Below are 27520 nucleotides of genomic sequence, written 5' to 3'. Positions count from 1 at the left end.
AAAGCACAAGATGTTAATATGTCTGCTTCCATGAAAGTAGGAATTAGACACACTGTCTATTTATTGCAGGATTTGTATCAGCTGTAACAAAGACATGTTTTTTCTTTAAAGGTTATTCTGTTGCTAAGTATCTTTTAGAGCAGAGAGGAAGTTCTGAGTTCAGGTCCACTAATTACAACCAAACATCCAAAGTGGGTCTTGACAGGATGTTTGCTACTTACCTGTTCTCTGCATGGGCTTCTCTCCATTGCTCTGCCCTGCCACCAGTTTGTGGCTCTGACTGCAGCCAGTCTCACAGAGGACAAAGAAGAAGCGCATGCTCCGGCCACTCGTGCTCCCTGTAATTTCTCGTTCCTGCCCAGATGTGCACAGCAACCGAGGCCAGTATAGTGTTATGCATTCTTGACGAGTACCGGCATTCATACATCACCATAATTTCTCAAGTATGCATTCCCAGAACACTATCGGCTGCTGTGCACATTCGAGTAGGAGCGCAAATTTCCATTGTGAGAGGACAGAGCATCCACTGATTCTTTGTTCAATGAGGGGCACAGCAGCACAACTGAAATGAGCCCATTCAAGTGATCGCTAGTCAGATAGTTGGACAGAATGTTTTTTGGTGGTGGTGATGGCGGGGGGGGGGGGGGGGGGCGCTTGGTGACAGCAGGCCTAGGGCACTGGAAAGTACAAATCCGGCCCTGTCTGTGACAGTCATATGTCCATCATATTCTTAAGCAAATTTTAGGGGAAGACAATTCTTCCCCAATCTTATTTTTGGGGATGTGGGAAGAAACTGGAGTACCTGGAGGAAACCCACGCATACACGGGGAGAACATACAACCTCTTTGCAGATATTGCCCTGGCTGGGAATCAAACCGAGCTAAGTATCCATCAACATGCCTATAGATTTAACTATGCACCGTCTGGAGAAGGTAAAGCGTGCGCTTTATTTTTGTTGCTCAGTTTTGTTTTGTTTTTTGTGTTATACGTAATATTTAATTTTCTGTTTGGATTCAACATCTTTATTCAGTTTCTTCTTATTATTTATTCTCTATTTGTATTAGTTTCTCTCTTCAGATATGTTGGATTGTACACAGACGTAAGTGTTCCATGACTTTTGCACACCTCTGTATACAGAGTTTGGGAACCTCTGAAGGACTTTTCTAAAAGCTGCACTTGTTCTGTATTCTCTGCTACAAAGTGTGTTTGTGGTTTCAAGGCATATCTCATTCCAGGGATTGCCTTTGAGAGTCGAGGGACAATTTAATAATTTTGCAATGGGTTCCCATCACACACACACAGCTACAATACTGCTGAAAGGGATTTATTACATAGTATTCCATTCAGTGTGCGATATAGAAATCTGTTGTGGCATTCATTAAGTGGCAAAAATATGAAACAGTAATGTGTTCTACAATGCAGGTCTGGCTGTTCTCCAACTAAAACCTGAGAAATATATTCTTTATTTTTCCTGATTGATGACCGTACTCTCAGCTTGCACAAAAGAAAGTGACTGGAATATTTTCGTTTGTTTTATTGGAAGTTACTAATATTTTAAAACACTTGGAAATTGCAAAGAAGCAAACTTAAACATTTCACATTAATATTATTGTTATTATTATTATTATTATTATTTAGTATTTTATATTGCGCCGATATCTTATGCAGCACTGTAAGATGGCACCTTTTCACATGGCACCTTTTTAGTTGAGAGTTTATAGAAGAAATGTAGTTTATCTGCATCACATAATATACATTATAACATCTATAGTTTCAGGCTATTCATATATCCAAATATAAATCAAATTCAACTAGACTTTGTTTTTATACAATACTTTCTCCAATAAATTAAGTTTACCCAATTGTCTGGCTCTTATATTTCAATTTTCCTTTTGAGATGACAGAAAGCCGCTGAGACTATTCCCCCATCCCATCATTACCAGCATGAGGTGGACTGGTATAGGGGTGCTCAATGAGATGCAAATCATTTCTCCTTGTATTCAAATTTCAAATATTATGCAGCTTGTATTTGGGCCAATAAAACTGACAGAAGGTTAGTCTTTATTCATGAAAAAATAAAAATGCAAGATTCTGCCAGTAAACCTCAGACTTTAAGTGATATCCCAAAAGCCCCCCAGGATGATGCAAGGTTTCTTCAAGGAATGGAAAAGGGAAGCAATTCAAGGCACCACTACCTCTGATACCCTTCCACTCCTGGCCTCTCTGTGAAGAATTGTTTTAAAGAATTCAGTTCTTCTACATCATTTCAGTATTTTCTTTGACTTGGTATTGATTTGTAATGGTCTCACTCCCTCCCTCCCTCCCCCCACTATACGATTTTAAACTTTTAGAACATCCTATAATGACCATCCCTACTGAGGAGTCCTACTGTGTCTGGGCTGCCTGCAGTTGAAGCTGGCTATCAATTGTGCTCTTTTTTTTTTTTTTTTATGAGCACACTGCAAGTTAGGCTGTATTATGGCACTTGCGAATAAGTCCTATATTAAAATGAAGTGTATGGAAAAATGTATGCAGTCTGAAACTTATGGATTAATACTGTAATATTTAGGGTAGGTTCACACTCCTGTTAAATGTTGGTGCTTTCAGTCATCTGCATAATGTCGGGTAAAAATAGTACAATTAAAGGACAACTGATGTGAGAGTGATATGGAGGCTGCCATATTTATTTAACTTTAAGCAACACCAGTTGCCTGGCTAACCTGCTGATCCTGTGCCTTTATAACGTGAAAGTCGCATGTTATAAAATACTTTAACGCAGAGTAACGCACCGCAATGCAAAGTCTGTGCGACATTCACAGTGCACACGTTGCGTTAGTGTGTAACGTGTAGCGTTATTAAAAAGTGCTGCATGCTGTGCGTTTAGCAGTGTATCTGCTGCGTTGTGTGTTGCACATGCTCAGTAATTTTTTTTTTTTTAAATGTAACGCATGCGCCATTTTTGTTCCATCAGTATGCTACGAAAACGGCGCACCAAGAGACACATAACGCAGTGCAAAATAACGTCCAATTTCATAACCTACATGCGCTGTGTTAGGGGCACGTTGTGCGACTTTAACGTTGCATCAAACGCAATGTCCCACTGTGAAAGAGGCCTTAAAGGGAACCTAAACTGAGAAGGATATGGATTTTTCCTTTTAAACAATACCAGCTGCCTGACTCTCCTGCTGATGTCTTTAGCTGTAGTAGTGGCTGAATCACTCACCCGAAACAATCTAGTCTGACTTTAGTCAGAGCACCTGCTATGCATGCTTGTTCAGGGGCTGTGGCTAAAAGTATTAGAGGCAGAGGAGATCAGCAAGACTGCCAGGAAACTGGTATTTTTTTTAAAAGGAAAAATCCATATCCTTCTCAGTTTAGGTTCCCTTTAATACGTTTAGCCATAGCCTCTGAACAAGCATATGCAGATCAGGTGTTTCTGACATTGTCAGATCAGACAAGATTAGCTGCATGCTTGTTTCTGGTGTTATTCAGACACTCCTGCATCCAAATAGATCAGTGGGGCTGCCAGGCAACTGGTATTAAGAGGAAATAAATATGGCAGCCTCCACATTCTTCTCACTTCAGTTTTCTTTTAACTTCTTTGTGCTCACAGCGATGTTCATCTTAACCTTCCATCAGCGATGTGTCTGGTAGATACTTCATGTAACGATTTTCAGCCATTCCTTGGGCGGCATGGTAATCTCCTCTTCGTCAGTCAAACAATCTGTAAACGTTGCATTTGAACCCCCCATTATGTTAATGTGAGCCGAGCCTGCTCCTGCAACTTCTTTATAACATGAGATAAGGTGCGTACACACGCACTACAGAAGGAAACGACGGGTCCGCCGGACCCTCCCGCTGGGCGGTCTTTAGCCGACAGTATGTGCGTGTGTACGCGCTGTCGGCAGACTGATGAGGCTGTTTCCAGCAGAGGGTCCGGCGGACCCGCCGTTTCCTTTTGTAGTGCGTGTGTACGCTTCTATAGATGGCTTGTTTAATGTGTGAACCTGAATTAGATTTACACTAAGCTGAAATGCTTACCTCACTCTGGATTAACATATTTACATTTACATTTTTCCATCTGGGTCATTAACTACTCTTCATCAATCCAGTATTTTACAACTTCTCTTATAAATGGCAACCATGTGCAAACCCCTTTCATGTACCAAATTCTTGTTTATAAACCAGATGTTATTGCTGATTCTCAGCATAATTTTGTGGAATCCTTCTGTTTCTTAGATCAGTTTTACTATGTAATTGCTATTGGCACAAAACACAGTGACTTTTGAATGAGATGCAAAGTTTCTGCGAATGTTCATAAGGAAATATTCAAAGCTCATCAAAGTGGCAGCTAAATATTGCAAGCATAGTCTGTATCTTACTTGTGTAGAGAAGAAAATGCTACTGCCAGCAGATCTTTGCAATTGTTGATTGTTCAGTAAGTCTGTACATTAAATCAGCATTTTTCTTATGCAGTCATACAATAAAAATCCATTTTTAATGTAGCAATATGCCAACCCATTACACAGTGTGCTGTGCATCAAACCTTGGAATGGAAAGTGTGCGTTACACGCAGAGAGGCTCTTATAAAAGAAATGCTTATGCAGTTTGGACTTTAAGGGTGTTTGTTGAAGACTAATTTTCTTAACGTTTTCCTAAATGATAACATTGGGTTTAAAAAGAATGAAAGCAACAAAGAGGCTCTGATAACACTGTGAAACAGTTATAAATGCAAATGAAATTCCCAATTCATGTACACTAGGGACTTTATCACATGTAGGAGGACCACTTGTGTGGTATGTGCATTTTAGAGTCCTTGCCAATGCTATCCGATTGATAAAACGATCAGACAAAGAAAAACAGTTTTCTGTTGAATGCAAACTGCTAAACGTCGTCCTTGACCTTGATTAACAATTTTAGGTCAAATTATGAGGAAAACCTCATATGTTTCTGCTTTGCTGACCTACAGCATGTCCAGAAACCATATAGGAGAGGCGATACGGAACAAATCCAGCTACATGTGGAAGCCATCTGGATAATTTGAACAGGCGCTTTGGCAGCATTTGGAGTAATTAACAGGATTTTTTTTTCCTTATCTGCTTATCCAGCACTTCTGCTGATCTTCTTTCCTGTGTGCCCCTTCCCATGGCTTTACTTACAGCATTAGAATGTATTATTCACATGTTCCTTCCCATTCTCAAAGCCCAGAAAATGTATTCTAATGCTGCAAATGGCATCTAGGTAGGCTTTTAATTGAGCTATTTTATCTCTTCTTATTTTGTGGTCTCTGAATTTCTTTCTTTTTCCCTGTGCTTTACTTTCCCTTCATAAAATACTTTTCATTCTTGGTGCTATGGGATTTATCTCATTTATCGCACCTTCCTCTTATTGAGGCACAGGACCGATGTAGGTCTGGTGCCAAGATCCTTATTTTTTCCCCCTCTTACTAGGCATTAAGAGGCTGAGGATTGGCCCAGAGGATGGTTGTCATCTCTCCCCTACCGGATAAAGGGGCAGACTACATAAAGTAGTTTTACAGCTAGTAGGCAAGCACACTGAGGAAGAAGAGGAGGAGCAGTGCCGGCAGGTGTAGCCAGCTCCTTTACACTATTTAGTGGAACCACAGACCCTGGCAAAGTATTTATGAGCCCCCAAAGAAGTGAAACAGGGCAGTTTTTGTACATAGACAAATCCAGGCTAGTGCCTGGGGCGCCACCTGCCTGAGAGGATACCACAGTGCTTTTCTTTGCAGACTTTGTTTTATGGAATTCCTACTAATTCCACTAAGAAAGGGACGGATGGTAATTTTAACACCTAAACAGGCACTTAATTTCGAGTGTGTGTGTGTGTGTGTGTGTGTGTGTGTGTGTGTGTGTGTGTGTGTTCTGCCTATAGGGTGCTCTGATTGCAGGACTGCTGACAATTGAGCAGATATGCATGGGTTTCCTCCCACATCCTGAAAACATACAGATGTTGAATTGGTTCCCCCAAAAATTGGCCTTAGACTACGATAGAAACATAAGATAATGACGGACTATGGTAGGAACTAGATTCTGTGTTAGGCTAGTTAGTTTTTGCAAGAACTAGCGATTGTCGGAGCTTTAAAATTGCACCCAAAATCGTGTGCCCCAGCCCTGACAGGACTACGTACGCTATGTTAAAGCATTGCAGGAGATGTCATCATTGGGTATTCATTGTGTGTCTTTAGTATTATGTCCATTTCATTGATATTTGTACATTCATTGGAATTTCTGTCATATGTAGTAAATGATGCGATTTTGGTATTGTTTCTGTTTTAAATGATACATTTTTTTTTATAAGCATGGGTGACACTGTAGCCCACGTATCAGAGATTCATTGTATTTGTAGATCAAGCAATGCACTTTAATATGGTGCTTATACCATGTAAGCTAGGATCATGCATTTTATATTGCGTCCATTATTTGACATTGCCCATCTAAATATATATATATATATATATATATATATATATATATATATATATATATATATATATATATATATATATATATATATATATATATATATATATATATACACTCAAATAAAAATTCCATTAACCTGCGCAGAAGGATTTCTCAGGCCCCGCTGGGCCGATTTGCATATTTTTTTTTTTTGTTACAAGCAGCTAGCACTTTGCTAGCTGCTTGTAACTTCCGATCACCGCTGATCCGCCGCAATCCGCCACGCTGAGTCGCTCCCCCCCCCGCCCCAGACCCCTGCACTGCCTGGCCAATCAGTGCCAGGCAGCGTTGAGGGGCGGATCGGGATTCCCTATGACGTCCCGACGTCCATGACGTCGGTGACGTCATCCCGCCCTGTCGCCATGGCGACCGGGGAAGCCCTGCAGGAAATCGCGTTCCGAACGGGATTTCCTGCTTACTCTGATCGCCGAAGGCGATCGGAGTAGGTGGGGGGATGCCGCCGCTCAGCGGCTATCATGTAGCGAGCCCTAGGCTCGCTACATGATTTAAAAAAAAAACCTCCTGCGCTGCCTCCTTGCCGGAGGGATTGAACCGGCAAGGAGGTTAACTAGTGTTAGATATAAATAAAAGATCATTTGAAAGCATTCCCACACACTCCCTGTGTTTAAACAGGTTTACTTACACTGCAGAGAGCGGTACAGGCTTTGCTCATCTCTGGCTAATTGGCAAATATAATAATTGCTGGCCAGGAGACTCTTTGGCTTTGTCTTGATTCTGGATCCTCTTCCCTTCCTCTTCTGAATAGAGACATTGCCCTTGCAATAGCTGAGTCACTTCAGCAGAAAAGGAGGGTGCAGCGTGAAGACAGCGGCAGAGTGATTCTTGCCAGCAATAATTACGTTTGCTGATTAGCCAGAATTAGCAAGCCTGTACTGCTCTCTGCAATGAAGAGAATCATTTTTATACACAGTGAATTTTTATTATTATTTATTTATTTATATAGCGCCAACATTTTCTGTAGTGCTGTACATAGTACAAAACAAATGGGGAACACATATACATAAGAAATACAAGACACTGTACAGTCATGACATTGAATAGTAGAGATACAAATACATACATAGTTCATGTGTAGTTGGTACATGTGCATATGTTAAATTACAGTAGTATGAGAAACACTGGGAGGAGGTCCCTACCTTGCGAGCTTACAATCTAGAAGGAATGCTTGGAAATGCTTTCAATTGTTCTGTTATGTACCTAAGAGTAGTAACTGAAATTTTAGTTTTAGTATGATCCTACTTTAAAGGGACTCCGAGCAGTGCAGAAACTATGGAAAGATGCACATCATTTTAAAGCTCTCTCTCTTCTCTTTCCAATGATATATAAACCACCAACCTACGTCTTTTAGTTTTCGCTATTTTCGCGATTGAAATTGCCGCGGCCGCGATTTCGATCGCGAAAATAGAGAAAACTAAAAGGTGTAGGGCAACGATTTAGGTGTCGTCAGAAAGAGGAGAAAGAGAGCTTTAAAATGATATCCATCAAGCCATAGTTATATTGTATTACACAGGGCGACACTTTCCCCAGTGTCAGCAGCTCCATTTTGCTGAATGCAGCTGCTGACTTTGACAAAAAGTCGCCCTGTGTAATACAATATAACTATGGCTTGATGGTTATAATTTTAAAGCTCTCTTTCTCCTCTTTCTGACGACACCTAAATCGTTGCCCTACGCCTTTTAGTTTTCTCTATTTTCGCGATCGAAATCGCGGCCGCGGCAATTTCAATCGCGAAAATAGCGAAAACTGAAAGGCGTAGGGTGGCGGTTTATATATCAATGGAAAGAGGAGAAAGAGAGCTTTAAAATGATGTGCATCTTTCCAAAGTTTCTGCGCTGCTCAGAGTCCCTTTAATCATCCATAATATAATCCATTATAAGATCTGCAAATGCCACAATAAGCTGCTTTCTTGTGTGGCTCTGCCACAGAGGAGGCAGTGATATGCTTTTTTCCTATGCTTCAGCTGGAAACTTCCTCCTGATAATGAGTATAAAATTGGTATGTAAGTGATAGGTCTGCTTTAAATGCAGACTGCCATTACAATTTACTTCTGCTGGCTAAAAATGCTGAATTTACAGAAGTCCTTCCTGATATGATATGTCTAAACAATGCCCTTGAGTATGCAAAGTACTGGTAAACTAGCGATCAGACTCATATATTGTAACCTAGTTGTCAGATTTACATATTCATCCCTATAGCAACAAAGGTTTACCCAACAGATAATAATCGTTATTTCTCTTGTATGAAACCTGTACATTGTAAAAAAAAGCTATATTTAGAGTATGTTTTACCGCTTCAGAAGGCTGTGCCTGAAACATGTTGGCATAGGTATAATTGAAGGATTACTCCTAAAGCATTTATTCTTAGTATCACTCACATGTACATTTATATAATTGTGTATATAAATTTGTTATGCAGCTGTATTTAAAACCGATCTTCTCATTATCTCCCACAGAAATGTGTTTTCTGCAGGCAAAGGGTTAAGAACACACAGGGAGCGTGCATCCAGTGCTCATATGGCCGCTGTCCCACATCCTTCCACGTGACCTGCGCTCATGCTGCGGGGGTAGTGATGGAACCTGACGACTGGCCCTTTGTTGTGTATATCACATGCTTCAGGCACATGATCAATCAGAACATGGTGAGAACTTCTCTTCTGAACACTTCTCATTACATTGATTTGAAACCTTCTAGAGCATGGCATGGCTACAACATTGTTGAATGATGTCGGCTTTTCTTCTGTTTCTAAATCTGTCTTTATTAGTCACCAAGTCATGTAAGGAGGTGTGCTTTAGGCACTTCTCGGATCATAAGCTGTTTTGAAATAATTCCCAGTCTGAATACTATAACATTTTTGGTTACAGCTATTATAATGGAAGTATTTACCCTGAAGTTAGCCTATAGCCGAAAAATAGGCTGAGATAAGATACGTTACAAATGACAGGAGCCAGAATCACACGGGAATGCAATCATTGTATTTATGAGATCAAAGTAATGTTTTTCTAGAACTTGCAATTGTGAAGTTTGAAATTTCTCCTCCTCTTTTAACATGTGTCAATGATGGAATCAATTTTTATAAGTGGTAATCTTTTTAAATAGTGTGTGTCTTATTTGCAAATCCTATGGAACCTATTTATAAAGGTAATCTGGACTAACCAATATTTCATTGGCGGCACAGTTTCAGTACCTGAAAATGTTTCTCTGTTTCACTACAAAGATCTTAAAGGGACTCCGAGCAGTGCAGAAACTATGGAAAGATGCACATCATTTTAAAGCTCTCTTTCTCCTCTTTCCAATGATATATAAACCGCCGCCCTACGTCTTTTAGTTTTCGCTATTTTCACGATAGAAATTGCCGCGGCCGCGATTTCGATCGCGAAAATAGAGAAAACTAAAAGGTGTAGGGCAACGATTTAGGTGTCGTCAGAAAGAGGAGAAAGAGAGCTTTAAAATGATATCCATCAAGCCATTCTACACTAATTTAACCACTTCAGGATCACAGGTTTTTCCCCTTAAAAACCAAAACAACTTTCACATTTCAGCGCTCCTCCCATTCATTCAGCGATAACTTTATTGTTACTTATCACACTGAAATGATCTATATATTGTTTTTTTCGCCACAAATTATGCTTTCTTTGGGTGGTAGTTTTTGCTCTGAATTATTTTATTTTATTTGCATTGTAAAGGAAATAATAAAGAAAAAAAAGAAATAAAATGATTATTTTCTCAGTTTTCAGCCATTATAGTTTTAAAATAAAATGTGCTTTGGTACATAAAACCCACACATCTTATTTGCCCGTTTGTCCGCTTTATTACAACGTTTAAATTGTGTCCCTAGTACAATGTATGGTGATATTATTTTAACTGGAAATGAAGGAGCATTTTTCCATTTAGGGATTTTTAATACTTTTTCACTTATTACAAGAACTTTTTTTGAAAAAATATACTTATGACATCCGTATTACAAAAGTCCCTAAGGTAACTATTTATGTAAAAAAAAAAAAAATGTAATTTAAAAAAAAAAAAATTTAACAAGTGTTTTATTTCTGTAACTGTGGGGCAGGGATGGAAGGGGTTAAAAGTAATAAAATAAAAAAATAATAATAAACTTGCTATGGAAAACAGTATAGTGGCATAAATAGGTGTATTTTACTTTTTGGCCACAAGATGGTGCTATTGAGACCGTGTTTCTATTAATAGAACACAGCCGAACACGGAAGTGTCGGGTCTGAGAGCTTATACGATGTTAACAAGCTCTCCGAAGACACCGGAACGGTGATCGGGATTGAGAATCAATAGATTCTCACATCCTGATCACAGATGGAGGGGGCTGCGACGGTGGATCGGCGGAAAACAGCACGGGGATCGTGAACGCGACGGTAAGGCAGCAGTACGCATATCTACGCCCCTGATCCGCACGTGAAGTTTATAGGGGCGTGGATATGCGTACCAAGGATCCTAAAGTGGTTAAAAGGGAACTGAATGCTTTCTTTATTTTGAAGGGCATCCCCCATAATGCTTACTAGATGTGGGGAGCTGTTAGCTTGATCCAGTCCTATTTTGCTTTTGTGACCAATTCTGCTTTGGTTGCTGCAAACTACATTCTTAAAGTGTACCTTATTTAGATACTTACCTCAGTAGAGGAAAGCCTTCATGGGGACGCTAGGAGGAAAAAGAGTGAGCCTGAGCTGCTCCATTCTACTGCACAGGCACGAGACAGTCTAGTCTAGACTACTAGACAGTCTAGTCTAGACTACAGTCTAGTCTAGACTAGTCTGCACAGTATGGCCAAGCTTGTTCACGGATGGGAGTGTGGCTGCAAATTTCCTAAGAGACCCAGCGCCGTATCATTCATCTTGAGGAAGATTTGGGAAGCTTCAGGAGGATCCAGAGGCTTCCCTCTTCTGAGGTTAGTATGTGACTCTCTCCTTTTAATGTCCTAGCTTTTAAGTTATTCATTTAGCGATGTTCTATTACACAAGGAGGTAACTGACCACTGTTGGCAAGCACCCTGGTGGAAAACTATTGATTGAGGTTTTGCATCTTATCTTAATTGCTACCTTTCCCCACAGATAAGCAGAGTTCACAGCATTTACTACCCAAACACTACTGTTTATCTCATGCCTATGTGCATGATCAGCTGAGCATAGCTCTAGTATTTTCTGTTGGCAGCTTGGCCCATCCTTACATGTCTGAGTGCCCTTTGTGTTTGCGCAGCATCAGCTATATGTATCACTATATGCAGAAATATGCAGAAACTTAATTAAAAGCTGCAGGGCCCTGGAAACAAAATCTGAAAAAAGGGACAAGTGAGAAAAATGTGTTTTACTACTCCAGTTTTAAACTTTCTGGTTGTCATTAACATAATCTGTATTTTTTAAGGTTTTTTTTTTCTTACACCTCCCTCTTTTCCCTGAGCATTTCAATTGCTTTGCTTTATTTTTAATAATAAGCATTTTAAATTTTCAGTAGTTTCCAAGCCTTCTTTTGTATCGGTGCAATATAGCTACCATCTTCCTAATCAAAAGTGACATTTTTAAACTTCACTGTACTTTTTTTCTGACAGGAATATTTTTTCCTGGTCTGAAACTAAATTAAAAAGTGTTTCTGTCAGCATGTCGTCTTGCACATATCAAATCTTACCCTAACATATGAAATGATATTTTTCTGCAGCTTGGTGTAGTCAGTTGGCTTGCAAATAAAGTTTAATGCATAGACAGTATACTGTGTACTGGTTTGTATTTGAAAATGTTGCCATGCTTGAGCAGGTTACAGTATGTACTTTGTTATACACAGAGCATATGCCACCTCATGGGTAATGCTTACTCATACCTACTTATTTTAGTAAAATATTATTACTGTACACATTAATGTGATGACTTTATAGGATTCTGAGGCAATTTATATGTTCAAATAAACATATTGTCCTCCCAATATGCCTGTTTATTTCAGTATCCAGAGACAGATTGGAAGAGATTGTTGATCCAAGATATGTGCTTCATCATCAAACAAGAACACTATTCTTTTGGCTCTTACCCTCAGAGAAGCCAGAAGCCAAAAAGCTTCCAATCTGTAAAGTAACCAAAAGAATAACTAACTCATAAGCCTGGAGAGAAAGATTCCAAATGCGTAGGTGAAAACACACATCTCTGTTTCAATGAAAAGCATTCAGAGACAGACCTGTGTAAAACAATGGTGCCCTTCAGGTTCTCTCAAGAGGGGATGACCATAGTGAGACAGACTATCTTCTCCATACCCTGTTTTGCAAAGAACTTTTTTGTGTTAATAAAGTATTATTATTATTATCTATATAGCGTTGACATCTTATGCAGCGCTCTACAATGTATATTTTCTTGTCCCTTAACTGTTCCTCAAAGGAGCTCACAATCGGATCCCTAATATAGTCATATATCAAATGTAGACTAGGCCCAATTAACTTATCTGTATGTATTTGGAATATGGGAGGAAACTGGAGTGCCCAGAGGAAACCCACCCAGACTCTGGGAGAATATACAAGCGCCTTGCAAATAGTACCCTGGCTGGGATTCAAACCAGGGACCCAATCACACAACAATTCTTCTAAATGAGTTCCCAACTATGCATTCTAAAAGCTTGTTGGCTGAAGAATGTGTGGTCTTTGTTTCATGAGGGCAGCTATCTTGCCTTTTGCGAATTCTGAAGAGGCAGAGCCTTGAGCAGTGTTCTGCACCAGCTTTAGCGTGAATAGATCCTCACGTTCCTCTCGCTCCTTTAGGAAAGTGAATAGTTAGTTAAGATTTACCAACACAAACTAGTCATATAGTAATATTAAGATAGAAGACAATACCGCGCACAGGAACGCTGGTCACTGAGGGAGTGCAAGTGGCCAAAGAACTAAACTATATATCCAACTTGAAGAGAAAAGGGCCATGCACATCCCTTATAAAACTTCACTTTTATTCAAAAAGTTTGAGGCAAACATTACATATCCTGTAGGTATCAGAGAGAGGTACAGGCACTTTGCCTGTACCTCTCTCTGATACCTACAGGATATGTAATGTATTCCTCTTAAACATTTTAATAAAAGTGAAGTTTTATAAGGGCTGTGCACGGCCCTTTTCTCTTCAAGTTACAAACTATTCATATGATTTCCATCGTTGTCTTACAACAGAATTGACAATGTCATGTATATTCTACAATCTGAACTACAAAGAACTGATAAGAAATAATTAATGCCCAGTCCAAAGTCAGTACAGGTTGTGCAAAAAACAATTCTTCTTTATTTTTTTCAGGTGTCCCTTTGTTGTACAAATATTCTGTTAGCCAGGTGGTCTGCTCTGCTGTGGAGTTGGTGTAAGTGGCAGGGGCCTGAGGTGGGGAAATAAAATCAGCCGGGCATGAGCTTTCAGCAGCCATGACTGTCAATAAGCAGTAATTAGGCAAGGGAGGAGGGCTGTACACACTTTGAGAAAATGCCTGAAACCATTATGAATGATCCATTTAGGTGACCTAAGCTGGCAGTATGTACAGACCTTCACTTGTAATGTGATATTACTGAAGGAGAGACAAAGTCCAGGCACTGCATGCAATAATTGTTTTATTCTGAACAATCCATGCAGGCTACATGCAATCAACTGATCAAGCAAGAGATAGACATACGAGGTGAGGTGGATGCAGAGGGGTACTGCACTGCACTAAATTTTCTCATGTGTTAACTCATGTATGACATCTAACAGGTTAAATAAGGGTTTGGTTCTCACTGACCATTCCTAAATGGGTATGTAATGGATTGTTTCATATGCTTTGGCTAAGGAAAGAATGGCATGTAGCTTTGATAGGAAGAAAGGGCCTTTTTTCTCTACTACTACAGTCACTGTTCTGCTAGGTACACACCATACAATTTTCTGTTCGATTTTCTGTTAAGGGGCCCATACACTGGTCGATTTCAGCCATCGATCGATCAGAAATCGATTCTATCAAATTCCCCATTTGATCGATTTGTGGCCAATTTCGATCGATTTGATCTATCTGACAGGATGGAAGATCTAGGTCGATCTGCTGCTACCAGCAGATTGATGGCCCATAGAGTTGCATTGGATCCAATGGTCCAATAATGCATGTAGGTCGATTTCCAATAGATTTTATTCTGAAATCTATTGGAAATCTGTTCCTAGCGTGTGGCACGCATCAGATAGATTCCTGTTAGATTGGACTTGACAGGCATCTGCCAGAAATCTACCTGATTGTCGAATCTGCTGCAAATCTATAAGTGTATGGCCAACTTTAGATTTACCTGCCAGATAGATAATTTCCAACATGTTGGAAATTATCTATCTAACCATCTATCTGCCTAGCAATTAAGGGTCCCATACACTGAGCTGATTAGCGGCCGATCGATCAATCTAAATCGACTGATCGATCGCAAATCGATTGACCGGCCGATCGATTTGTGGCCGATTTCAACTGATTTCAATCGATCTGACATGCTGGAAAATCTAGGTCGATCTGTTGAGATTATTATTTTGCATTGGACCTAATTGAAATCTGATGGCAAAAAAATGCCATCAGATCGATTGTCAATAGATTTCATACTGAAATCTATTGGAAATCTGTTCCTAGTAAAAAAAAATGTTCCTAAACACATCAGATAGATCAGAAATCTATCTGATGAGCTATCTGCTGCTAATCTAACGAATGTATGTTCACCTTTAGGCATTGTCCTACTCAGCAGGAGATAACTAGAAGACAATGCACCAGAGATAATGACCGTTCTCTACAGAAAATAATCTAATAACAGAAAAGCTATCAGAAAAAATATAACAGAACATTTTATGGTGTGTACCAGGCATTCTAACAACTTCACATACACTCTATCCTGATGGACACTCCTTTTGCTTATTTTTTTTACTCTTGTAACAGTTGGAACTATCCTCCATCTAACCATTATGTTCCTTATAAAGCAATGTTCTTTGATAAACATTCCTGAAGCTGTCAATCACATTAGATCCTGGATCATTTGCACACAGGGATATTAGCGAGTGGAGTATAGCAAGCTCAAAGGGATCATGTCCTTATCACTCATTATTTTTGCCAGTCTATCCAGTATTAATAGATCATATTAAAAAAAGAAAGAAAACAGACTTAACAGATCACAGTGTCCAGGTCCAGAAAGAGTTTAAAATTTGCTTAATGACCTTGGGTGTCCAGGCGTTGTCCATAAATGCACCCATACCAATTATAATGTTATAGCTGCAGTGATAAATGTCATCATTCTTAACACCACTAAAATCTAAACCATGTCAGATTAAACTGATCTGCTTACATACAGTATTCTGCTTTAGTAAATCAGGAATTACTATCGGCAGAGGATGAATGAAACATCAGATAGACAGCATTTGAAGTCAATAGTAGTAGCCATCATGTTTCTCTTTTTTTTTTCAGCTAAAATATCTTTTTAAGAAAATGTTTTGTTGTATAGACATGTTTACAGTATACATACTGTCAAATACAACCACTTTTGCTGAGCGAAAATAAGCAGTGGAAAGAAATGGATAACAAATTCAACTTTAAAAAATATCCTTCATACGTCTCCAGTTACCAGTGTTTTCAATAAGAAACTGATTGGGGAATTAAACAATAATAATCATATCTTTAAAGAAAATTAATCTAGGAAAATGCTGGGAAAGTAACAATTTTCTTCCTTTTCGAAACCTTTCAATTGATTCCACTGATGCATCCGGATATAACGACTTAAAATAGTAAAAATACTTTACGAAATTGAATTGGGTCTGTCAGACCAAACCAACCAAGTTAGAAAGAATATTTGTTACTGATACAAAAATAAACAACTTTTGAATTAAGCTTGGTACATGATTTAAAATCTGGGACTGAGATTACAAAATGTAATTTAATAAAGCATTGCATCTGTAGAAGGGGCGTACAGAATTTTTTTGTGAGGAGAGGTTAATCATGTATGTCTAGTTTCTCCAATGCTAGATATCAAACATTCTTTGTTAAATTCCAAATGGTAGCACACATCAATAATAATTAATACAAAAAGGTGCATTAAAAAGTTACTGTTGAATATGTAAATTAGAACCAGTTAGTTCTTTATACAGTATATTAGATGTAATACTAAAGTAAATCCATACTGGTGAAAAATTAACCACCATGTAATAGGAGGTTGTTTTGAACTTTATCTGTCATAGGTCACTTTTATTTATTTTGGACAATGTGGGGGTGGAGGCAGAGTGAGAGTGGGACCTAAATCTTTACAGGCCCTAAGTAGTTAGCAGGGTTTGCTCTTCCATACTTTTATATTGTATCTGACAGGTCAGCTGAGATACCTGAATACTTGGGTACATGTTGCATTAGATCCCCCTATATCTCAGTGATTCTTGGCTGAATTTGTCAAAGTGGGCTACCTCCTTGCCTTTTTTTTGGGGGGGGGGGGAGAGAACCCCTCAGTGTAATTAATAGGCAGAGGTACCATGCTGAACACATTGGCAGCTAAAGTATGGACTGAGAGCAAAATGAAAGCTAAGATATAGGAAGCAATATATACTACTCCACTTTGGCATACTGATAAATACCAGGATCTGGAATCCATTCATGCTGCTCCTGATTGGCAAGTGGTTGGAATAATTGACTTCTTATATGTCCCTAGAACAAGGAGTTACATAGTTACATAGTTATTTTGGCTGAAAAAAGACATACGTCCATCGAGTTCAACCAGTACAAAGTACAACTCCAGCCCGTCCCCCACATACCCCTGTTGATCCAGAGGAAGGCGAAAAAAACCCCACCAGGCATGGTCCAATTAGCCCCAAATGGGAAAAATTCCTTCCTGACTCCAGATGGCAATCAGATAAAATCCCTGGATCAACATCATTAGGCATAACCTAGTAATTGTAGCCATGGATGTCTTTCAACGCAAGGAAAGCATCTAAGCCCCCTTTAAATGCAGGTATAGAGTTTGCCATAACGACTTCCTGTGGCAATGCATTCCACATCTTAACCACTCTTACTGTAAAGAACCCTTTCCTAAATAAATGGCTAAAACGTTTTTCCTCCATGCGCAGCTCATGACTTATTCATGACTTATGACCAAGTCTAAATATGGTCTATCCAAATGGGCACTTTTATAAATAGTTACAGCTCAGACACTGTTGGCAAACACAGTTTGGTAGTCGGACAATGCTAATTTTTGATTTTCCTATTATTGGTAATTTACATACACAAGGCATGGGAGGTCTGATTACCATATTATATACATCGCTCAAAAATATGCTGGCTGCTACTAATTCAAACCCTCTTGGGCCCAATGGCTCAGCTATGTTACTAATTTAGATGGCGAGGAATGGCATGAGGCGTTAGGCAAACACATATACATCAATCTCAGCCAATGGGAAGTTAATCCAATTGTACGCACTCAGGCAAGCATCTCTCTTTACCCCACTTAGACTTTCTAAAATTAAGGTTAACTATCCTTCATTTTTTCCTATTCAGAACTTTTGACAACAAGTCTCCCAGCTATTATCTAAAATTGTTGATTAATCAGTGCATGTATGCCTTAAAATTTGTTAGCTGGGAGTTTTGCCGGAGCAAAAATTTACCACATTGGAAAGCACCATGTTGAAATAATTCCTCATATATGCTTGCAGGGTCATTTCAATGTTTTGGATCACATCACAGCTTCCTTCAGTGTGGTAGGTGAAAATCTACAAAGGTACCACCAGTACCTTTTATTAGACTAGAGCATCAGCATCACCTTTAACGGTCTCGCATTGTAATACAAATAGGCCTTTGAGACAGTATGATTTACGCTTCATCTTATCCTTTTATTTCTGTGTTTTTTTGGGGTTTTTTTAAGTAGGAACTTCGGGGTAAGAGGTGTAGTGAACCATCTTAATCCGGACAACCATTTTATTTGTTCTACATTATAAATTCATGGTGAAAAGTTAAAATGCTAACTTTTCTTGTGTCTTGTTATAGTCTCTGTATGTTATGTACAGCAGGGAAAATACTGTATAACTAAGCATTGATTGTAATGAATATAACTAACTTTACATGCAGTGAATTATTAATTGTTTCACTGAATTGTACTTCATTGAGTGAACTAGCATAAGTGAAACAGCGATTGCAATGTACTTGATTGATTTTGAAATATTGCCAATAAAATGTGATTAAAGAAAAAATTGGACAACACAGCGTGCAAAATTTACAGAAAAACCTTAATGTGTGTTTTCATGCTGCAAAAATGCTAATAGCTAGATACTGGAACATTGATTTGGTCTCATGAATAGCAAAGCGCCTGCAGAGATAAATCACCTTTATTCATGTGAAATTAAAAAGTACAAAAACAAGCAAAATACATTTTAAGACCTGCTTAGACTGGATACAATATTCATTGATGTAAACTTCTCTCTTGCTTTTTTTTTTTTTTCAATGCTTATATTGAAATTTTTATATAGGTCAGTACATCAAAAACGATAGGTCAACAAATGTTGTAAAATGAATATAGCATTTGTATAATTAAACATATGTCTCAACACAAAGATTATACATAAGCGTTATTAAAAAATCGTGTTGAATATGGAAACTAGAGGCTGGGACATATCCTTAAGGATCCAGAACATTTTGAGACTTTTGTATACAAAGAATAACTAAATAACTGACTCTAACCCTTGATAGGTTTTAAAAGATAAATAAGTGCGTATGCCTCCACTGGGGCAATAGGCCAACTACCTGTAGGGGTCCTAGGTAAGAGGTAACATTTATTATTATTGAGGCCCAAAGGCAGAAGATGGGTCCCTATACAATATTTTTTTTTATTCGAAATTGACACAGAATATTTAGGGTAGTCCCAAAGAGATGTCCCAATCAACCTGATATAGTTATAACAAGAGAATGTGGGATTTCATAGCGATTTTGTTTTTTTAAAAGAGAAATAGTTTACATGATTTTCATGTAAGCAGTCAATGATATACAGTACCACCAAATGTTTCTTTTATTGAATAATTTGTACACAAAAAGTATTTCTTCCCATGATGAGCGAAAATTGCCATTGGTATTACTATTCAGTATAGTCATTAAAAGCTTCCTGCAAATTGAAATGTAAGGATCATTTTGATAAAATTCAGTGTTGTAGTACTGATATGTCATAGGCGTTTTAATAAAAGTGGTATTTCACATTACCCATTTTTCTTGCCTTTCAGAGAAGCAAAACAACAGTAAAGAAACTGAACATTGGACAAACTGTTATTGCAAAACACAGAAATACGAGATATTACAGTTGCAAGGTTGTGGAGATCACTTCTCAGACTTTCTTTGAAGTTGAGTTTGATGATGGCTCTGTTAGTAAAGATACATTCCCTGAAGATATTGTTGTAAGTACTTAAAAACATTCCAAAATGTTATCTTTATTGCTTTTAACATGTTCTTTAAATCCTGTTTAATATTCCTAGTAAATTCCTATTATTTGTGATAGTCTGTGATGTTATGAGGGAGTTGATTATTTCAACAAAAGTTTCTTTGTTTTCCATTGCTGTTTTTGAGCAACAGATCAACGTAGAGGTTTGCTGTCTGTGGCATTCATGAGTAGCCAAATCAGTCCAAATAAAAGCAATTCTGTTCATCAAGTCTCAAAGATTGTCAATATTTGGGCCAAATTGTGTGTGGGGGGGGGGGGATGTCTTGCGATACCATAATACTTAAGCCCACTAGTAAGCGAGCATAGAGGAACAGAAAACCGTTTCCATCATATTGTAGGTTCACTTATCCTATTGGAAGTCTTCTGACATTAGGCACCACCCAGGGTATAAGAAAGGTAAACCGTATTTTAAAGCAATTATTTTAGTCTTGGTGCTTGGCTAATGAGTTGTCTCTGCTTCTGAGGTGACATACTGTATATTTAACTATTAGCTATCATCCTTCATAACCTCAGATTTCTTCTGTCGTTTTGATGTGTACATTTTTTTATTCAATGTTATTTTAACCTATTTAGACGAAAAGTTATTTTCTCTAACAGTGCTCTGGTAGAGGATCTGTGATTTTCTTTTAATCAATGCAGCTGTAAAAAGCACAAGTCTATTTGTTTTATGTCTTATATCCATAGAGATGCTACACAATTTCTGATAGTTATCCTAATTTTCAAGCACACTTAGTAATTAACCTCCTTAGCAGTTATCACAAGTTCAGCTTGGGTTGGAAAAAACAAACTAGGAGTGGTTATCCCGAACTGGACTCATGGTAGCCACTGGGAGGTCCATGCAGAGCAATGCGCGCAGCGGGCATTTTTCACTCACCTCCCGGGGGATCCCAACGTCAGCCGCCATCGTTCTTCCTCTCCTTCAAGGTTCTGCCTCCTCCTGGTGAAATCTCACTATAGGGTTACAGCACTACCCCGAGGACGGAGGGAGAACTGCAGTGCAGGATCCCAGAGGAGATGAGTGAGTGCTGGGGCTGCTGCAGATCTCTCTACGGTGTCATATTTTCCCCCAGGTTTTAGGGTCTAAAAGCATGCTGAAAAATTGCACTGCTTTTAGACCCTAAAATCCATAAAGAATCAGACCGCCAAGGGGGTTAAGGAAAACATGCCTTTTCAGGCACACCAAAGGGAAGGAAAAATTGGCAGCAAGTGTGAGGGTTTTAGACGAGCATCACCCAGAGGGAGGAGAACAAGACATAACACTACATTTTACATTCTGCACAGGAAAAAAGACATAAGCAAGAACAACAGATTTCACTGATAAGCAGGTATGAAAGGCACATTTTCCCAAAGACTAGCAAATGTCTCTGACCCAAAAATATAATCAATTGCAAGCAGATAATTACGTTAATAGGCAGATTTCACTGACCTACAAGAATTATCAATGACACACACATAATACAAACAATAGCCAGATGAGGAATGTCACGCAGGTAATCTCGATGGTGGCCAAATTGGCTCAGCTACCAATACTTTTATCGTTGGAACTTCTTTTGACTGCAAATTGACTAAAAATGCCTCTGCAGCCTCATTTGTATAAATGCACACTGGGGGGAGGATGGAATAGATGTATGCAATACCACCTTGCTATTAGTGATCACTGTGTTAATGGTGGCCATACACGGTACAATTTTTTCATCCAATCTTACCATTTCTATGTAATATAAGGGAACTGCCTAAATCATCCTTTCAGTAAATTCACTTAATTTACCCTTATACTACATAGAAATTGTAAGATTGGATGAAAAAATTGTACCATGTATGGCCACCATTACGTGTGATACATTGTCACCATAACATCTGGGCACCACTTGCAAGATAAGACCTTTTACGGGTCCACCATACAAAACACTTGAATGGTCTACTTCCTATCTGAAAGCGTCCTCAGGTATGCAGATTGCTTTTGGGGTGCCTATAACTATGTCTACCTTGCTACCCAAAATAAATTATTGCGCTTGGCCAGTGTTGAAATACAGGTCTTTGGGGAGCAGACAAAGTTATAGACAGTAGTGTGCTAAACTTATACTAATTGAGGCTCATGCTGTAAAATTAAAGCCTTCTCATTAACGTTCAGGTCTGTTAATATTTTTATGGGTTTGCAGCAAGTAAGGTGTATTAAAAGTAAAGTTGAGATAGGAAGCAGAGCAAAGCAAATGCATCCAATGTGCGAAATTCCAGAAATCGCTTTTAGTCATACCAAAACAGCGTGTCAAGTATAATATCTCATGCAGCTGCATATTGAAGGGTTTGTGCCTCTCCCAAGTTGCCCTCAAAGCTTCTTAATAAAGTTCCTCAACATAACTATACTGATTTTTTTTTTTTTTTTATTTTCTGCTAACATAATTCTCCTCAGGCTTGTTGTGGGCTTCCACTATACTCTTTTTAAAGCAAACATGAACTGAAAACGAATAAATCTCTCCTCTTAGTTGGATGAAGTACTGTATGTACCTACAGTGGCTTGCAAAAGTATTCGGCCCCCTTTAAGTTTCCACATTTTGTCACATTACTGCCACAAACATGAATCAATTTTATTGGAATTCCACGTGAAAGACCAATACAAAGTGGTGTACACGTGAGAAATGGATCGAAAATCATACAGGATTCCAAACATTTTTTACAAATCAATAAGTGCAAAGTGGGGTGTGCGTAATTATTCAGCCCCCTGAGTCAATATTTTGTAGAACCACCTTTTGCTGCAATTACAGCTGCCAGTCTTTTAGGGTATGTCTCTACCAGCTTTGTACATCTAGAGACTGAAATCCTTGCCCATTCTTCATTGCAAAACAGCTCCAACTCAGTCAGATTAGATGGACATCGTTTGTGAACAGCAGTTTTCAGATCTTGCCACAGATTCTCGATTGGATTTAGATCTGGACTTTGACTGGGCCATTCTAACACTTGGATATGTTTTGTTTTTTACCATTCCATTGTTGCCCTGGCTTTATGTTTAGGGTCGTTGTCCTGCTGGAAGGTGAACCTCCACCCCAGTCTCAAGTCTTTTGTAGACTCCAAGACGTTTTCTTCCAAGATCGCCCTGTATTTGGCTCCATACATCTTCCCATCAACTCTGACCAGCTTCCCTGTCCCTGCTGAAGAGATGCACCCCCGAGCATGATGCTGCCACCACCATATTTGACAGTGGCAATGGTGTGTTCAGAGTGATGTGCAGTGTTAGTTTTCCGCCACACATAGTGTTTTGCATTTTGGCCAAAAAGTTCCATTTTGGTCTCATCTGACCAGAGCACCTTCTTCCACATGTTTGCTGTGTCCCCCACATGGCTTGTGGCAAACTGCAACCGGGATTTTCTATGCTTTTCTGTTCACAATTGCTTTCTTCTTACCACTCTTCCATAAAAGCCAACTTTGTGCAGTGCAATGACTAATAGTTGCCCTATAGACAGATTCCCCCACCTGAGATGTAGATCTCTGCAGCTCATACAGAGTCACCATGGGCCTCTTGACTGCATTTCTGATCAGCGCTTTTCTTGTTCGGCCTGTGAGTTTAGGTGGACGGCCTTGTCTTGGTAGGTTTACAGTTGTGCCATACTCCTTCTATTTCTGAATGATCGCTTGAACAGTGCTCTGTGGTATGTTCAAGGCTTTGGAAATCTTTTTGTAGCCTAAGCCTGCTTTACATTTCTCAATAACTTTATCCCTGACCTGTCTGGTGTGTTCTTTGGACTTCATGGTGCTGTTGCTCCGAATATTCTCTTAGACAACCTCTGAGGCCGTCACAGAGCAACTGTATTTGTACTGACATTAGATTACACACAGGTGCACTCTATTTAGTCATTAGCACTCATCAGGCATTGTCTATGGGCAACTGACTGCACTCAGACCAAAGAAAGGGTGAATAATTACGCACACCCCACTTTGCAGTTATTGATTTAAAAAAAAAAAATCTTTGGAATCATGTATCATTTTTGTTCCACTTCTCACGTGTACACTACTTTATATTGGTCTTTCACATGGAATTCCGATAAAATTGATTCATGTTTGTGGCAGTAATGTGACAAAATGTGGAAAACTTCAAGGGGGCCGAATACTTTTGCAAGCCACTGTATGTCTATCTTATCAGGTCACTTTAGGTACACTTAAAGGGAACCTGAACTGAGTAAAAGTATTTTAAATAAACACGAGGTAACTTCAAATGAACATTACATAGTTGCCTTGCCATCAGTTCCTCTCAGAAGCTCACCATTTTTTCTGACATCAATACTTTCCAGTTCTGACAACATTTTGTCAGAACTGAAATAGATCAGTTGCTATCAGTTATATCAGTTTCTGTCAGTTATATATCAGTTGATGTCAGTTATAGCTGAGAAGACAACTGATGTGCCAGGTAATGACCATGTATCCCTGCGGCTCAAGGGGACGATGTTGCAGTTTAACAGTGTGCTGACCAGAATAGGGTAATGGCCATTTTCAAAATGGAGTACAGAGAATTTCATTGATCACAGTGGACAAACCGGACGCAGGAGAGGAGAAAGTGATTGAGGAGTAGACTACACAAGAGGTAAGTATGACTTGTGTATGTTTATTTTGACTTTTAATTTTCAGTTCAGGTTTTCTTTAATATTGCTGGATGCAATACTTGGCCCTCCAGTGACCACAGTAAATGGCAGACTTTTTCCTCCCATAGATTAAACTGATGTTTAGAATGTAACTTTTTAGCTAATTAATCTGAACTGTCCTTAACCACTTCACCACTGAGGGGGTTTACCCCCTGACCACCAGAGCAATTTTCACCTTTCAGCGCTCCTTCCATTCATTCGTCTATAACTTTATCATTACTTATCACAATTAAACGATCTATATCTTGTTTTTTCCACCACTAATTAGGTTTTCTTTAGTTGGGACATTATGCCAAGAATTATTTTATTCTAAATGTGTTTTAATGGGAAAATAGGAAAAATGTGGGAAAAAAATTAATTATTTTTCAGTTTTCGGCCATTATAATTTTTAATGAATGCATGCTACTGTAATTAAAACCCATGAAATGTATTTGCCCTTTTGTCCCAGTTATAAAACCGTTTAAATTATGTCCCTATCACAATGTTTGGCGCCAATATTTAATTTGGAAATAAAGGTGCATTTTTTTTCAGTTTTGCGTCCATCCCTAATTACAAGCCCATAGTTTATAAAGTAACAGTGTTGTACCCTCCTGACATAAATATTTAAAAAGTTCAGTCCCTAAGGTAACTATTTATGTATTTATTTTTTTTATTGTACATTTTTTAATTTTTTTTTAATTACAAAAAAAAAAAAAATGTGGGAGTGTGGGAGGTAATGAGTTAATTTTTTGTGTAAAAGTAATTTATTTGTTTGTGAAAAATGTGTAGGGTGTAGTTTTACTATTTGGCCACAAGATGGCCACAGTAACTTTTTGTTTTAATGCGACCTCCAAGCGTCCTTCCGGAAGCTTGGAGGAAGTACTTGGAGGCTGGGTAAGTGTTTACTTTTCACAATGATCGCGCTGCTCATCGGAGAGCAGCGGATTATTGCGGGGCTTAGATCAATGAACGGGAATGGATTTTCCCGTTCATTGATCTCCGGACGAGCGGGCGGCGGCGTGTTTACTAGCGGCGGGCAGCGTGTGTACGAGCGGGAGAGCGGCGGGAACGCGGAAAGTACGGATTTCTCCGTCCCTGGGGGTTAAAGGATGGAAAAAGGGGCGGAGAAATTCGTACGGGCGGGGGGAAAGTGGTTAAACATGTAACTGGATTTGGGCAGATTTGAATGACATGGTTAATTATTTTACAGTGGCAAAAGGGCTTGAATTCAATCTAGGATTTCTTGTTGCCTGATCTTTTTTATTGGCTTATTGTATTTTGTATTTTTTTTATTCAATACTACAGTTTAAAAAATTGCCCAACTATAAATATACTCTATACAATATCCACAGTGGCACAGTGGTTATTACTCTCACCTGTCAGTGCTGGGTCCCCGGTTTCAATCCAAACCAGGGCACTATCTGTATATAGTTTGTATGTTTTCCCTGTGTCTGTGTGGGTTTCCTCTGGGCACTCCTCCCACATCCCAAAAACATACAGATAAGTTTAATTGGCTTCCGCTTACATTGGCCCTAGACTACAATACAGGATCTTCTAAAAAAATTAGCATATTGTGATAAAGTTCATTATTTTCTGTAATGTACTGATAAACATTAGACTTTCATATATTTTAGATTCAAATACACACAACTGAAGTAGTTCAAGCCTTTTATTGTTTTAATATTGATGATTTTGGCATACAGCTCATGAAAACCCAAATTTCCTATCTCAAAAAAATAGCATATTTCATCCGACCAATAAAAGAAAAGTGTTTTTAAAACAAAAAAAGTCAACCTTCAAATAATTATGTTCAGTTATGCACTCAATACTTGGTCGGGAATCCTTTTGCAGAAATGACTGCTTCAATGCGGCGTGGCATGGAGGCAATCAGCTTGTGGCACTGCTCAGGTGGTATGGAGGCGCAGGATGCTTCAATAGCGGCCTTAAGCTCATCCAGAGTGTTGGGTCTTGCGTCTCTCAACTTTCTCTTCACAAAATCCCACAGATTCTCTATAGGGTTCAGGTCAGGAGAGTTGGCAGGCCAATTGAGCACAGTAATACCATGGTCAGTAAACCATTTACCAGTGGTTTTGGCACTGTGAGCAGGTGCCAGGTCGTGCTGAAAAATGAAATCTTCATCTCCATAAAGCTTTTCAGCAGATGGAAGCATGAACCCACTTTTGAACCAGAAACAGCGGCAGAAGCACCTGACTTGGGCTACAGAGAAGCAGCACTGTACTGTTGCTCAGTGGTCCAAAGTACTTTTTTCGGATGAAAGCAACTTTTACATGTCATTCGGAAATCAAGGTACCAGAGCCTGGAGGAAGACTTCGGAGAGGGAAATGCCAAAATGCCTGAAGTCCAGTGTCAAGTACCCACAGTCAGTGATGGTCTGGGGTGCCATGTCAGCTGCTGGTGTTGGTCCACTGTGTTTTATCAAGGGCAGGGTCAATGCAGCTAGCTATCAGGAGATTTTGGAGCACTACATGCTTCCATCTGCTGAAAAGCTTTATGGAGATGAAGATTTCATTTTTCAGCACGACCTGGCACCTGCTCACAGTGCCAAAACCACTGGTAAATGGTTTACTGACCATGGTATTACTGTGCTCAATTGGCCTGCCAACTCTCCTGACCTGAACCCCATAGATAATCTGTGGGATATTGTGAAGAGAAAGTTGAGAGACGCAAGACCCAACACTCTGGATGAGCTTAAGGCCGCTATTGAAGCATCCTGAGCCTCCATACCACCTGAGCAGTGCCACAGGCTGATTGCCTCCATGCCACGCTGCATTGAAGCAGTCATTTCTGCAAAAGGATTCCCGACCAAGTATTGAGTGCATAACTGAACATAATTATTTGAAGGTTGACTTTTTTTGTTTTAAAAACACTTTTCTTTTATTGGTCGGATGAAATATGCTAATTTTTTGAGATAGGAAATGTGGGTTTTCATGAGCTGTGTGCCACAATCATCAATATTAAAACAATAAAAGGCTTGA

The 27520-nt window shown here is 39.0% G+C and overlaps 1 protein-coding gene across 4 annotated transcripts in view; it reads left to right on the top strand.

Moving 5' to 3' along the window:
- KDM4C (lysine demethylase 4C) overlaps positions 1-27520 on the top strand; it is a 490901-nt gene that overhangs the window by 405701 nt on the left and 57680 nt on the right. For all 4 annotated transcript variants that reach the window (XM_068235361.1, XM_068235390.1, XM_068235372.1 and 1 more), the window contains exons 18-19: positions 8959-9144; positions 19700-19870. In XM_068235361.1, the coding sequence (XP_068091462.1) occupies positions 8959-9144; positions 19700-19870 (357 nt within the window). The remainder of the gene's footprint in view (positions 1-8958; positions 9145-19699; positions 19871-27520) is intronic.

This window comes from Hyperolius riggenbachi, chromosome 1, assembly GCF_040937935.1.
Source record: "Hyperolius riggenbachi isolate aHypRig1 chromosome 1, aHypRig1.pri, whole genome shotgun sequence".
In the NCBI taxonomy this organism is placed as follows: Eukaryota; Metazoa; Chordata; class Amphibia; order Anura; family Hyperoliidae; genus Hyperolius; species Hyperolius riggenbachi.
This window is presented reverse-complemented; position numbering and strand designations above follow the sequence as displayed.